The following is a 12,444-nucleotide window of genomic DNA, read 5'->3' on the forward strand; positions in this document are numbered from 1 at the left end:
GGCTACTTCAGTCGGTTAGAGTGTGTACTCCGTGGCTAGAACAGTAGGACAGAGTGTAGACTCCATGACTATTTCAGAAGGACAGAGTGTGGACTCCGTGGCTACTACAGTAGGACAGAGTGTGGACTCCGCGGCTACTATAGTAGGGCAGAGTGTGGACTCCATAGTTTCTACAGTAGGACAGAGTGTGGACTCCATGGCTACTTTAGTAGGACAGAGCGTAAATGCCGTGGCTACTACAGTTCGAAAGAGTGTGGACTACGTGGCTTCTACAGTAGGACAGAGTGTGATCTCCGTGGCTACTACAGTAGGACAGAGTGTGGATTACGAGGCTACTATAGTAGGAGAAAGTGTGGACTCCGTGGCTATTAACGTAGGACCGAGTGTAGAATCCATGACTATTTCAGAAGGACAGAGTGTGGACTCCGTGGCTACTACAGTAAGACAGAGTGTGGACTCCGTGGCTACTACAGTAGGACAGAGTGGGGACTCCGTGGCTACTACAGTAGGACAGTGCGTGGACTCCGTGGCTACTTCAGTAGAGCAGAGGGTGGACTCCATGGCTACTGCATTAGGATAGAGCGTCGTAAGACAGAGTGTAGACTCCATGACTATTTCAGAAGGACAGAGTGTGGACTACGTGGCTACTACAGTAAGACAGAGTGTAGACTCCATGACTAGTTCAGAAGGACAGAGTGTGGACTCCGTGGCTACTACAGTAGGACAGAGCGTGGACTCCGTGGCTACTTCAGTAGAGCAGAGTGTGGACTCCATGGCTACTGCATTAGGATAGAGACTCCTAGGCTATTACAGTAGGACAGAGTGTGGACTCCGTGGCTACTTAAGAAGGACATATCGTGGACTCCTAGGCTATTACAGTAGGACAGAGTGTGGACTCCGTGGCTACTTAAGAAGGACATATCGTGGACTCCTAGGCTATTACAGTAGGACAGAGTGTGGACTCCGTGGCTACTTCAGTAGGACAGAGTGTGGACTCCGTGGCTACTTCAGTCGGATAGAGTGTGGACTCCGTGGCTAGAACAGTAGGACAGAGTGTGGACTCCGTGGCTACTACAGTAGGACAGTGCGTGGACTCCGTGGCTACTTCAGTAGAGCAGAGTGTGGACTCCATGGCTACTGCATTAGGATAGAGCGTCGACTTCGTGGCTACTTCAGCAGCGCAGAATGTGGCTAGAACAGTAGGGCAGAATGTGGACTTTTTTGTCTTTTTCAGTCGGACAGAGTGTGGACTCTGTGGCTAGAACAGTAGGACAGAGTGTGGACTCCGAGGCTACTACAGTAGGACAGAGTGTGGACTCCGTGGCTACTTCAGTAGAGAAGAGGGTGGACTCCATGACAACTGCAGTAGAATAGAGCGTGGACTCCGTGACTACTTCAGTAGAGGAGAATGTGGACTCAGTGACTAGAACAGTAGGGCAGAATGTGGACTCCGTGGCTACTTCAGTCGGATACAGTGTGTACTCAGTGGCTACAACAGTAGGACATAGTGTGGACTCCGTGGCTACTTCAGTCGGTAAGAGGGTGTACTCCGTGGCTAGAACAGAAGGACAGAGTGTAGATTCCATGACTATTTCAGAAGGACAGAGTGTGGACTCCGTGGCAACTAAAGTAGGGCAGAGTGTGGACTCCATGGCTACTTCAGTCGGATACAGTGTGTCCTCAGTGGCTACAACAGTAGGACAGAGTATGGACTCCGTGGCTACTTCAGTCGGTAAGAGGGTGTACTCCGTGGCTAGAACAGAAGGACAGAGTGTAGATTCCATGACTATTTCAGAAGGACAGAGTGTGGACTCCGTGGCTACTCAAGAAGGACATATCGTGGACTCCTTGGCTATTAAAGTAGGACAGAGTGTGGACTCCGTGGCAACTAAAGTAGGACAGAGTGTGGACTCCATGGCTACTTCAGTCGGATACAGTGTGTACTCAGTGGCTACAACAGGAGGACAGAGTGTGGACTCCGTGGCTACTTCAGTCGGTAAGAGTGTGTACTCCGTGGCTAGAACAGTAGGACAGAGTATAGACTCCATGACTATTTCAGAAGGACAGAGTGTGGACTCCGTGGCTACTATAGTAAGACAGAGTGTAGACTCCATGACTATTTCAGAAGGACAGAGTGTGGACTCCGTGGCTACTACAGTAGGACAGAGTATGGACTCCGTGGCTACTACAGTAGGACAGAGTGTGGACTCCGTGGCTACTCAAGAAGGACATATCGTGGACTCCTTGGCTATTACAGTAGGACACAGTGTGGACTCCGTGGCAACTAAAGTAGGACAGTGCGTGGACTCCATGGCTACTTCAGTAGAGCAGAGTGTGGACTCCATGGCTACTGCATTAGGATAGAGCGTCGAATTCGTGGCTACTTCAGCAGCGCAGAATGTGGCTAGAACAGTAGGGCAGAATGTGGTCTTTTTTGTCTACTTCAGTCGGACACAGTGTGGACTCTGTGGCTAGAACAGTAGGACAGAGTGTGGACTCCGTGGCTACTACAGTAAGACAGAGTGTAGACTCCATGACTATTTCAGAAGGACAGGGTGTGGACTCCGTGGCTACTACAGTAGGACAGATGCTGGACTCCGTGGCTACTTCAGTAGAGAAGAGTGTGGACTCCATGACAACTGCAGTAGAATAGAGCGTGGACTCCGTGGCTACTTCAATAGAGGAGAATGTTGACTCCGTGGCTAGAACAGTAGGGCAGAGTGTGGACCCCGTGGCTACTTCAGTCGGTTAGAGTGTGTACTCCGTGGCTAGAACATTAGGACAGAGTATAGACTCCATGACTATTTCAGAAGGACAGAGTGTGGACTCCGTGGCTACTTCAGTCGGATAGAGTGTGGACTCCGTGGCTAGAACAGTAGGACAGAGTGTGGACTCCGTGGCTACTCAAGAAGGACATATCGTGGACTCCTTGGCTATTACAGTAGGACAGAGTGTGGACTCCGTGGCAACTAAAGTAGGACAGTGCGTGGACTCCATGGCTACTTCAGTCGGACAGAGTGTGGACTCCATGGCTACTGCATTAGGATAGAGCGTCGAATTCGTGGCTACTTCAGCAGCGCAGAATGTGGCTAGAACAGTAGGGCAGAATGTGGTCTTTTTTGTCTATTTCAGTCGGACAAAGTGTGGACTCTGTGGCTAGAACAGTAGGACAGAGTGTGGACTCCGTGGCTACTCAAGAAGGACATATCGTGGACTCCTTGGCTATTACAGTAGGACAGAGTGTGGACTCCGTGGCAACTAAAGTAGGACAGTGCGTGGACTCCATGGCTACTTCAGTAGGATAGAGCGTCGACTTCGGGGCTACTTCAGCAGCGCAGAATGTGGACTCCGTGGCCTAGAACAGTAGGCCATGACTATTTCAGAAGGACAGAGTGTGGACTCCATGGCTATTTAAGAAGGACATATCGTGGACTCAGTGACTATTACAGTAGGACAGAGCGTGGACTCCGTGGCTACTAAAGTAGGACAGTGCGTGGACTCCATGGCTACTTCAGTAGGATAGAGCATCGACTTCGTGGCTAATTCAGCAGCGAAGAATGTGGACTCCGTGGCCTAGAACAGTAGGCCATGACTATTTCAGAAGGACAGAGTGTGGACTCCATGGCTATTTAAGAAGGACATATCGTGGACTCAGTGACTATTACAGTAGGACAGAGCGTGGACTCCGTGGCTACTAAAGTAGGACAGTGCGTGGACTCCATGGCTACTTCAGTCGGACAGAGTGTGGACTCCATGGCTACTCAGAGTGTAGACTCCATGACTATTTCAGAAGGACAGAGTGTGGACTCCATGGCTATTTAAGAAGGACATATCGTGGACTCAGTGGCTATTACAGTAGGACAGAGTGTGGACTCCGTGGCTACTAAAGTAGGACAGTGCGTGGACTCCATGGCTACTTCAGTAGGATAGAGCGTCGACTTCGTGGCTACTTCAGCAGCGCAGAATGTGGACTCCGTGGCCTAGAACAGTAGGGCAGAATGTGGAATTTTTTGTCTACTTCAGTCGGACAGAGTGTGGACTCTGTGGCTAGAACAGTAGGATAGAGTGTGGACTCCATGGCTACTTCAGTCGGTTAGAGTGTGGTCTCCGTGGCCACTACATTAGGACAGAGCGTGGACTCCGTGGCTACTAGAGTGGGATAGAGCGTGGACTCAGTGGCTTCTCCAGTAGAGCAGAATGTGGACTCCGTGGCAAGAACAGTAGGGCAGAATGTCGATTCCGTGGCTTCTTCAGTCGGACAGGGTGTGGACTCCTTGGCTACTTCAGTAGGGCAGAGTGTTAACTCAGGGACTAGTACAGTAGGACAGAGTGTGGTCTCCGTGGCTACTACAGTAGGACAGAGCGTGGACTCCGTGGCTTCTACAGTAGGACAGAGTATGGACTCCGTGGCTACTTCAGCGGGATAAAGAGTGGACTTGGCCATTTCGCCAGTTTGACAGAGTTTTGACTCTAAGAGCAATATATGGAAGGAGTTTTGACACCGAAACCATTACACTTGGACGGAACGAAAAACCCCAATCCATCGCAATGGACGGAGTGTAGGCCCCGTTGCTACCGAGTTGTATTGGATCGCGAGACAGGATTTGGTTCTAAAGGTGGAATAACATTGATTTTTACTTCTACGTCGTGACATGATAGATGACTCGAGCCTAATATCCAATTTTAACGATATCGACTAACAACAAGTTTGATGAAAGCCAGATCCACCAGCTGACCAAGAAGTCTTATAGATTATTGAGATATATATTGTCCAAGTTAAAGTCTATTCAATCGGTGATAAAGACGAGCGCAAATGAGGTGCATCAAACATCGAATACTTAAAAAAACGAATAGAATTCATTCATCCATTCATTCGTTAATTTCTTCCACTGCACCTGTCCATTTTACTGTATCCAGTATAAACAGATACATAGCGATCTCATCAATGAATCATAATGATGCTTTAAATCTCATCAATGAATCATAATGATGCTTTACATCTCATCAATGAATCATAATGATGCTTTACATCTCATCAATGAATCATAATGATGCTTTACATCTCATCAATAAATCATAATGATGCTTTACATCTCATCAATGAATCATAATGATGCTTTACATCTCATCAATGAATCATAATGATGCTTTAAATCTCATGTTTGCTTCGATAAAGTATAAACAGGGTCAGTCCCTATTAGCACTGATGACGTGGCGCTGTATTAGAATACGAACATGTTTACACATTTGTAGAGAACCTATCACATGACTAAACGACGGAATTTTAAATCAGAAGTTTCATGTAAAATGTGTTTCTTAATGTTTTTTGAGTTAAATGCTATCATTAAGTGATGTCGCTACTTTGATTTTAAAAAATCATCAAAACGTACTGACGTGTTATCATTATTTATTAACTCATACGAGATTATATGTTATGGTATCAAAACGATATTACACATAATGTGATATTACAGATTCAAAACTTGGTACGTAAACAAAATTGAAAATAATCCATTTCTTTACGATTAGTTTTATTTTGGTTTGTGAACAAATGAGATAAACAGTTTCACCGTCGCTCATTGATTAAAGCCAATACACAAAATGTAATTAGTCGCCATACAATCCAGCTGATATTCGAAGCTTACAGATATTCTACGATTTCAAACGATGGAACAAATATCAGATAACCAGACGGAGGAACTATTTTAATTAAATCGTGTATGTAAAAACGCCTAGAAACATTTGTGAAATCGTCTTAGATATTATATAACTGCGTTATTGCCGAAGGGACAAAACAAACCACAGCGTTATCGCAAAGGGACAAAACAAACCACAGCGTTATCGCAAAGGGACAAAACAAACCACAACATCCCAACAAAGGGACAAAACAAACCACAGCGTTATCGCAAAGGGACAAAACAAACCACAGCGTTATCGCAAAGGGACAAAACAAACCACAGCGTTATCGCAAAGGGACAAAACAAACCACAGCGTTATCGCAAAGGGACAAAACAAACCACAGCGTTATCGCAAAGGGACAAAACAAACCACAGCGTTATCGCAAAGGGACAAAACAAACCACAGCGTTATCGCAAAGGGACAAAACAAACCACAGCGTTATCGCAAAGGGACAAAACAAACCACAGCGTTATCGCAAAGGGACAAAACAAACCACAGCGTTATCGCAAAGGGACAAAACAAACCACAGCGTTATCGCAAAGGGACAAAACAAACCACAGCGTTATCGCAAAGGGACAAAACAAACCACAGCGTTATCGCAAAGGGACAAAACAAACCACAGCGTTATCGCAAAGGGACAAAACAAACCACAGCGTTATCGCAAAGGGACAAAACAAACCACAGCGTTATCGCAAAGGGACAAAACAAACCACAGCGTTATCGCAAAGGGACAAAACAAACCACAGCGTTATCGCAAAGGGACAAAACAAACCACAGCGTTATCGCAAAGGGACAAAACAAACCACAGCGTTATCGCAAAGGGACAAAACAAACCACAGCGTTATCGCAAAGGGACAAAACAAACCACAGCGTTATCGCAAAGGGACAAAACAAACCACAGCGTTATCGCAAAGGGACAAAACAAACCACAGCGTTATCGCAAAGGGACAAAACAAACCACAGCGTTATCGCAAAGGGACAAAACAAACCACAGCGTTATCGCAAAGGGACAAAACAAACCACAGCGTTATCGCAAAGGGACAAAACAAACCACAGCGTTATCGCAAAGGGACAAAACAAACCACAGCGTTATCGCAAAGGGACAAAACAAACCACAGCGTTATCGCAAAGGGACAAAACAAACCACAGCGTTATCGCAAAGGGACAAAACAAACCACAGCGTTATCGCAAAGGGACAAAACAAACCACAGCGTTATCGCAAAGGGACAAAACAAACCACAGCGTTATCGCAAAGGGACAAAACAAACCACAGCGTTATCGCAAAGGGACAAAACAAACCACAGCGTTATCGCAAAGGGACAAAACAAACCACAGCGTTATCGCAAAGGGACAAAACAAACCACAGCGTTATCGCAAAGGGACAAAACAAACCACAGCGTTATCGCAAAGGGACAAAACAAACCACAGCGTTATCGCAAAGGGACAAAACAAACCACAGCGTTATCGCAAAGGGACAAAACAAACCACAGCGTTATCGCAAAGGGACAAAACAAACCACAGCGTTATCGCAAAGGGACAAAACAAACCACAGCGTTATCGCAAAGGGACAAAACAAACCACAGCGTTATCGCAAAGGGACAAAACAAACCACAGCGTTATCGCAAAGGGACAAAACAAACCACAGCGTTATCGCAAAGGGACAAAACAAACCACAGCGTTATCGCAAAGGGACAAAACAAACCACAGCGTTATCGCAAAGGGACAAAACAAACCACAGCGTTATCGCAAAGGGACAAAACAAACCACAGCGTTATCGCAAAGGGACAAAACAAACCACAGCGTTATCGCAAAGGGACAAAACAAACCACAGCGTTATCGCAAAGGGACAAAACAAACCACAGCGTTATCGCAAAGGGACAAAACAAACCACAGCGTTATCGCAAAGGGACAAAACAAACCACAGCGTTATCGCAAAGGGACAAAACAAACCACAGCGTTATCGCAAAGGGACAAAACAAACCACAGCGTTATCGCAAAGGGACAAAACAAACCACAGCGTTATCGCAAAGGGACAAAACAAACCACAGCGTTATCGCAAAGGGACAAAACAAACCACAGCGTTATCGCAAAGGGACAAAACAAACCACAGCGTTATCGCAAAGGGACAAAACAAACCACAGCGTTATCGCAAAGGGACAAAACAAACCACAGCGTTATCGCAAAGGGACAAAACAAACCACAGCGTTATCGCAAAGGGACAAAACAAACCACAGCGTTATCGCAAAGGGACAAAACAAACCACAGCGTTATCGCAAAGGGACAAAACAAACCACAGCGTTATCGCAAAGGGACAAAACAAACCACAGCGTTATCGCAAAGGGACAAAACAAACCACAGCGTTATCGCAAAGGGACAAAACAAACCACAGCGTTATCGCAAAGGGACAAAACAAACCACAGCGTTATCGCAAAGGGACAAAACAAACCACAGCGTTATCGCAAAGGGACAAAACAAACCACAGCGTTATCGCAAAGGGACAAAACAAACCACANGACAAAATGAACCACAGCGTGTGCACAAATGAACAAAATATGCCGCGGCATCTCAACGAAAGAAACAATAATCCACAACATTTCCACAAAGGGACAAAATGATAAACAGCATCTCAACAAAAGAAAACAATAATCCACAGCATCTCCGCAAAGGGACAAAATAAACCACAGCGTATCCACAAAGGGACAAAATAAACCACAACATCTCAACAAAGGGACAAAATAAACCACAGCATATCCATAAAAGGACAAAATATACCAAAGCATCTCAACAAAGGGACAAAATAAACCACAGCGTTATCGCAAAGGGAAACAATAAACCACAACATCTCAACAAAAGGAAACAATAAACAACAGCATCTCAACAAAGGAGCAAAATAAACCACAACATCTCAACATAGGTACACTATTTAACCACGGCATCTCAACAAAGGGACAAAATAAACCACAGCGTATCCACAAAAGGACAAAATAAACCACAACATCTCCACAAAGGGACAAAATAAACCACAACATCTCGACAAAGGGACAAAATAAACCACAGCATCCCAACAAAGGAACAAAATGAACCACAGCGTGTGCACAAATGGACAAAATATACCACGGCATCTCAACAAAAGAAACAATAATCCACAACATTTCCACAAAGGGACAAAATAAACCACAGCGTGTCCACAAAGGGACAAAATAAACCACAGCATCTCAATAAAAGGACAAAATATACCAAAGCATCTACACAAAGGGACAAAATGAACAACAGCGTTATTGCAAAGGGAAACAATAAACCACAACATCTCAACAAAAGGAAACATTTTACAACAGCATCTCAACAAAGGAACAAAATAAACCACAACATCTCAACAAAGGAACAAAATAAACCACGGCATCTCAACAAAGGGACAAAATAAACCACAGCGTATGCACAAATGGACAAAATATGCCACGGCATCTACACAAAGGGACAAAATAAACCACAGCTCCTCAACAAAGGGACAAAATAAACCACAACATATCAACAAAGGGACAAAATAAACAGCAACATCTCAACAAAGGAACAAAATAAACCACAACATCTCAACAAAGGAACAAAATAAACCACGGCATCTCAACAAAGGGACAAAATAAACCACAGCGTATCCAAAAAAGGACAAAATAAACCACAACATCTCCACAAAGGGACAAAATAAACCACAGCATCCCAACAAAGGGACAAAATGAACCACAGCGTGTGCACAAATGGACAAAATATACCACGGCATCTCAACAAAAGAAACAATAATCAACAACGTTTCCACAAAGGGACAAAATGAACAACAACATCTCAACAAAAGAAAACAAAAATCCACAGCATCTCCGCAAAGGGACAAAATAAACCACAGCGTGTCCACAAATGGACAAAATAAACCACAGCATCTCAATAAAAGGACAAAATATACCAAAGCATCTACACAAAGGGACAAAATAAAGCACAGCGTTATTGCAAAGGGAAACAATAAATCACAACATCTCAACAAAAGGAAACAATTAACAACAGCATTTCAACAAAGGAACAAAATAAACCACAACATCTCAACAAAGGAACAAAATAAACCACGGCATCTCAACAAAGGGACAAAATAAACCACAGCGTATGCACAAATGGACAAAATATGCCACGGCATCTACACAAAGGGACAAAATAAACCACAGCTCCTCAACAAAGGGACAAAATAAGCCACAACATCTCAACAAAGGGACAAAATAAACAGCAAAATCTCAACAAAGGAACAAAATAAACCACAACATCTCAACAAAGGGACAAAATAAACCACAACATCTCGACAAAGGGACAAAATAAACCACAGCATCCCAACAAATGGACAAAATATACCACGGCATCTCAACAAAGGAACAAAATAAACCACAGCTTCTCAAGAAAAGGACAAAATAAACTACAGTATCTCCACAAAGGGAAAAAATAAACCACAACATCTCAACAAAGGGAAAAAATAAACCACAACATCTCAACAAAGGAACAAAAATAAACCACAGCGTGTGCACAAATGGACAAAATATACCACGGCATCTACACAAAGGGACAAAATAAACCACAGCATCTCAACGAAGGAACAAACAAAAAACCAAAACATCTCAACAAAGGGACAAAATAAACCACAGCTCCTCAACAAAGGGACAAAATAAACCACAGCTTCTCAAGAAAAGGACAAAATAAACTACAGCATCTCCACAAAGGGACAAAATAAACCACCTCATCTCCACAAAAATGCCAGTGCAGTATAACACTGTATCGTGTGTTATTGAGCTCTCTCTCAATGACAGTGCAGTATAACACTGTGTCGTGTGTTATTGGGCCCTCTCTCAATGACAATGCTACAGTATAACACTGTGTCGTGTGTTATTGGGTTCTCTCTCAATGACAGTGCTATAGTATAACACTGTGTCGTGTGTTATTGGGCCCTCTCTCAATGACAATGCTACAGTATAACACTGTGTCGTGTGTTATTGGGTTCTCTCTCAATGACAGTGCTATAGTATAACACTGTGTCGTGTGTTATTGTGTTCTCTCTCAATGACAGTGCTATAGTATAACACTGTGTCGGGTGTTATTGGGCTCTCTCTCAATGACAGTGCAGTATAACACTGTGTCGTGTGTTATTGGGATCTCTCTCAATGACAGTGCTATAGTATAACACTGTGTCGTGTGTTATTGAGCTCTCTCTCAATGATAGTGCTATAGTATAACACTGTGCCGTGTGTTATTGTGCTCTCTCTCAATGACATTGCTATAGTATAACACTGTGTCGTGTGTTATTGGGCTCTCTCTCAATGACAATGCTATAGTATAACACTGTGTCGTGTTTTTGGGCTCTCTCTCTCAATGACATTGCTATAGTATAACACTGTGCCGTGTGTTATTGTGCTCTCTCTCAATGACATTGCTATAGTATAACACTATGCCGGGTGTTATTGTGCTCTCACTCAATGACATTGCTATAGTATAATACTATGCCGGGTGTTATTGGGCTCTCTCTCTCAATGACAGTGCTATAAAATAACACTGTTTCGTGTGTTATTGAGCTTTCTCTCAATGACAATGCTATAGTATAACACTGTGTCGTGTGTTATTGTGCTCTCTCTCAATGATAGTGCTATAGTATAACACTGTGCCGTATGTTATTGGGCCCTCTCTCAATGACAGTACTATAAAATAACACTGTTTCGTGTGTTATTGAGCTTTCTCTCAATGACAATGCTATAGTATAACACTTTGTCGTGTGTTATTGTGCTCTCTCTCAATGACATTGCTATAGTATAACACTGTGCCGTGTGTTATTGTGCTCTCTCTCAGTGACATTGCTATAGTATAACACTGTGTCGTGTGTTATTGTGCTCTCTCTCAGTGACATTGCTATAGTATAACACTGTGTCGTGTTTTTGGGCTCTCTCTCTTAATGACATTGCTATAGTATAACACTGTGCCGTGTGTTATTGTGCTCTCTCTCAGTGACATTGCTATAGTATAACACTGTGTCGTGTTTTTGGGCTCTCTCTCTTAATGACATTGCTATAGTATAACACTGTGTCGTGTGTTATTGTGCTCTCTCTCAGTGACATTGCTATAGTATAACACTATGCCGGGTGTTATTGTGCTCTCACTCAATGACATTGCTATAGTATAACACTATGCCGGGTGTTATTGGGCTCTCTCTCTCAATGACATTGCTATAGTATAACACTGTGTCGTGTGTTATTGTGCTCTCTCTCAATGACAGTGCTATAGTATAACACTGTGCCGGGTGTTATTGGGCTCTCTCTCTCAATGACATTGCTACAGTATAACACTGTGTCGTGTGTTATTGTGCTCTCTCTCTCAATGACAGTGCTACAGTATAACACTGTGTCGTGTGTTATTGTGCTCTCTCTCATATGAACGGCAGTGCGACAGCCTTTAACACGGTTATCACGCCGACCCACGTAAACGAGTTGTTGTGAAGTAGCTTTTATATAAATTGATTTGTATCGTATAATGGTACGCTTACATAATCTTTAACGGGAATGTATTGAAAGACACATGCTCCTTTTATTTTCTAAGATAAAAAAAGAAATATTTAGATTTCAATTGAAATGTACAAAACATGACATTTCAGCCGACGGTTTAATTTAGGGAAATCCTTCCACAGATTATATCTGGGAATAGAAGCATGAAATCACTGTTTAAAACTGGCGTACAGGTTGTAATTATGGGAGGTTG

The 12,444-nt window shown here is 43.6% G+C and overlaps 1 protein-coding gene across 1 annotated transcript; it reads left to right on the forward strand.

Annotated features, from left to right (window-relative positions):
• The first annotated feature begins 1,584 nt into the window (after window positions 1-1,584).
• Window positions 1,585-2,364, forward strand: LOC110447450. Its single transcript, XM_021493158.1, has one exon. It carries the CDS (start codon window positions 1,585-1,587, stop codon window positions 2,362-2,364), a length of 780 nt encoding a protein of 259 aa, XP_021348833.1.
• The last annotated feature ends 10,080 nt before the right edge of the window (window positions 2,365-12,444 follow it).

This window comes from Mizuhopecten yessoensis, unplaced genomic scaffold (genome assembly GCF_002113885.1).
Source record: "Mizuhopecten yessoensis strain PY_sf001 unplaced genomic scaffold, ASM211388v2 scaffold3425, whole genome shotgun sequence".
NCBI classification, from domain to species: domain Eukaryota; kingdom Metazoa; phylum Mollusca; class Bivalvia; order Pectinida; family Pectinidae; genus Mizuhopecten; species Mizuhopecten yessoensis.

What these genes read in the sequence shown, in the direction of transcription:
- LOC110447450 (XM_021493158.1), top strand. Translation starts at nt 1,585, where the DNA reads ATGACTATTTCAGAAGGACAGAGTGTGGACTCCGTGGCAACTAAAGTA.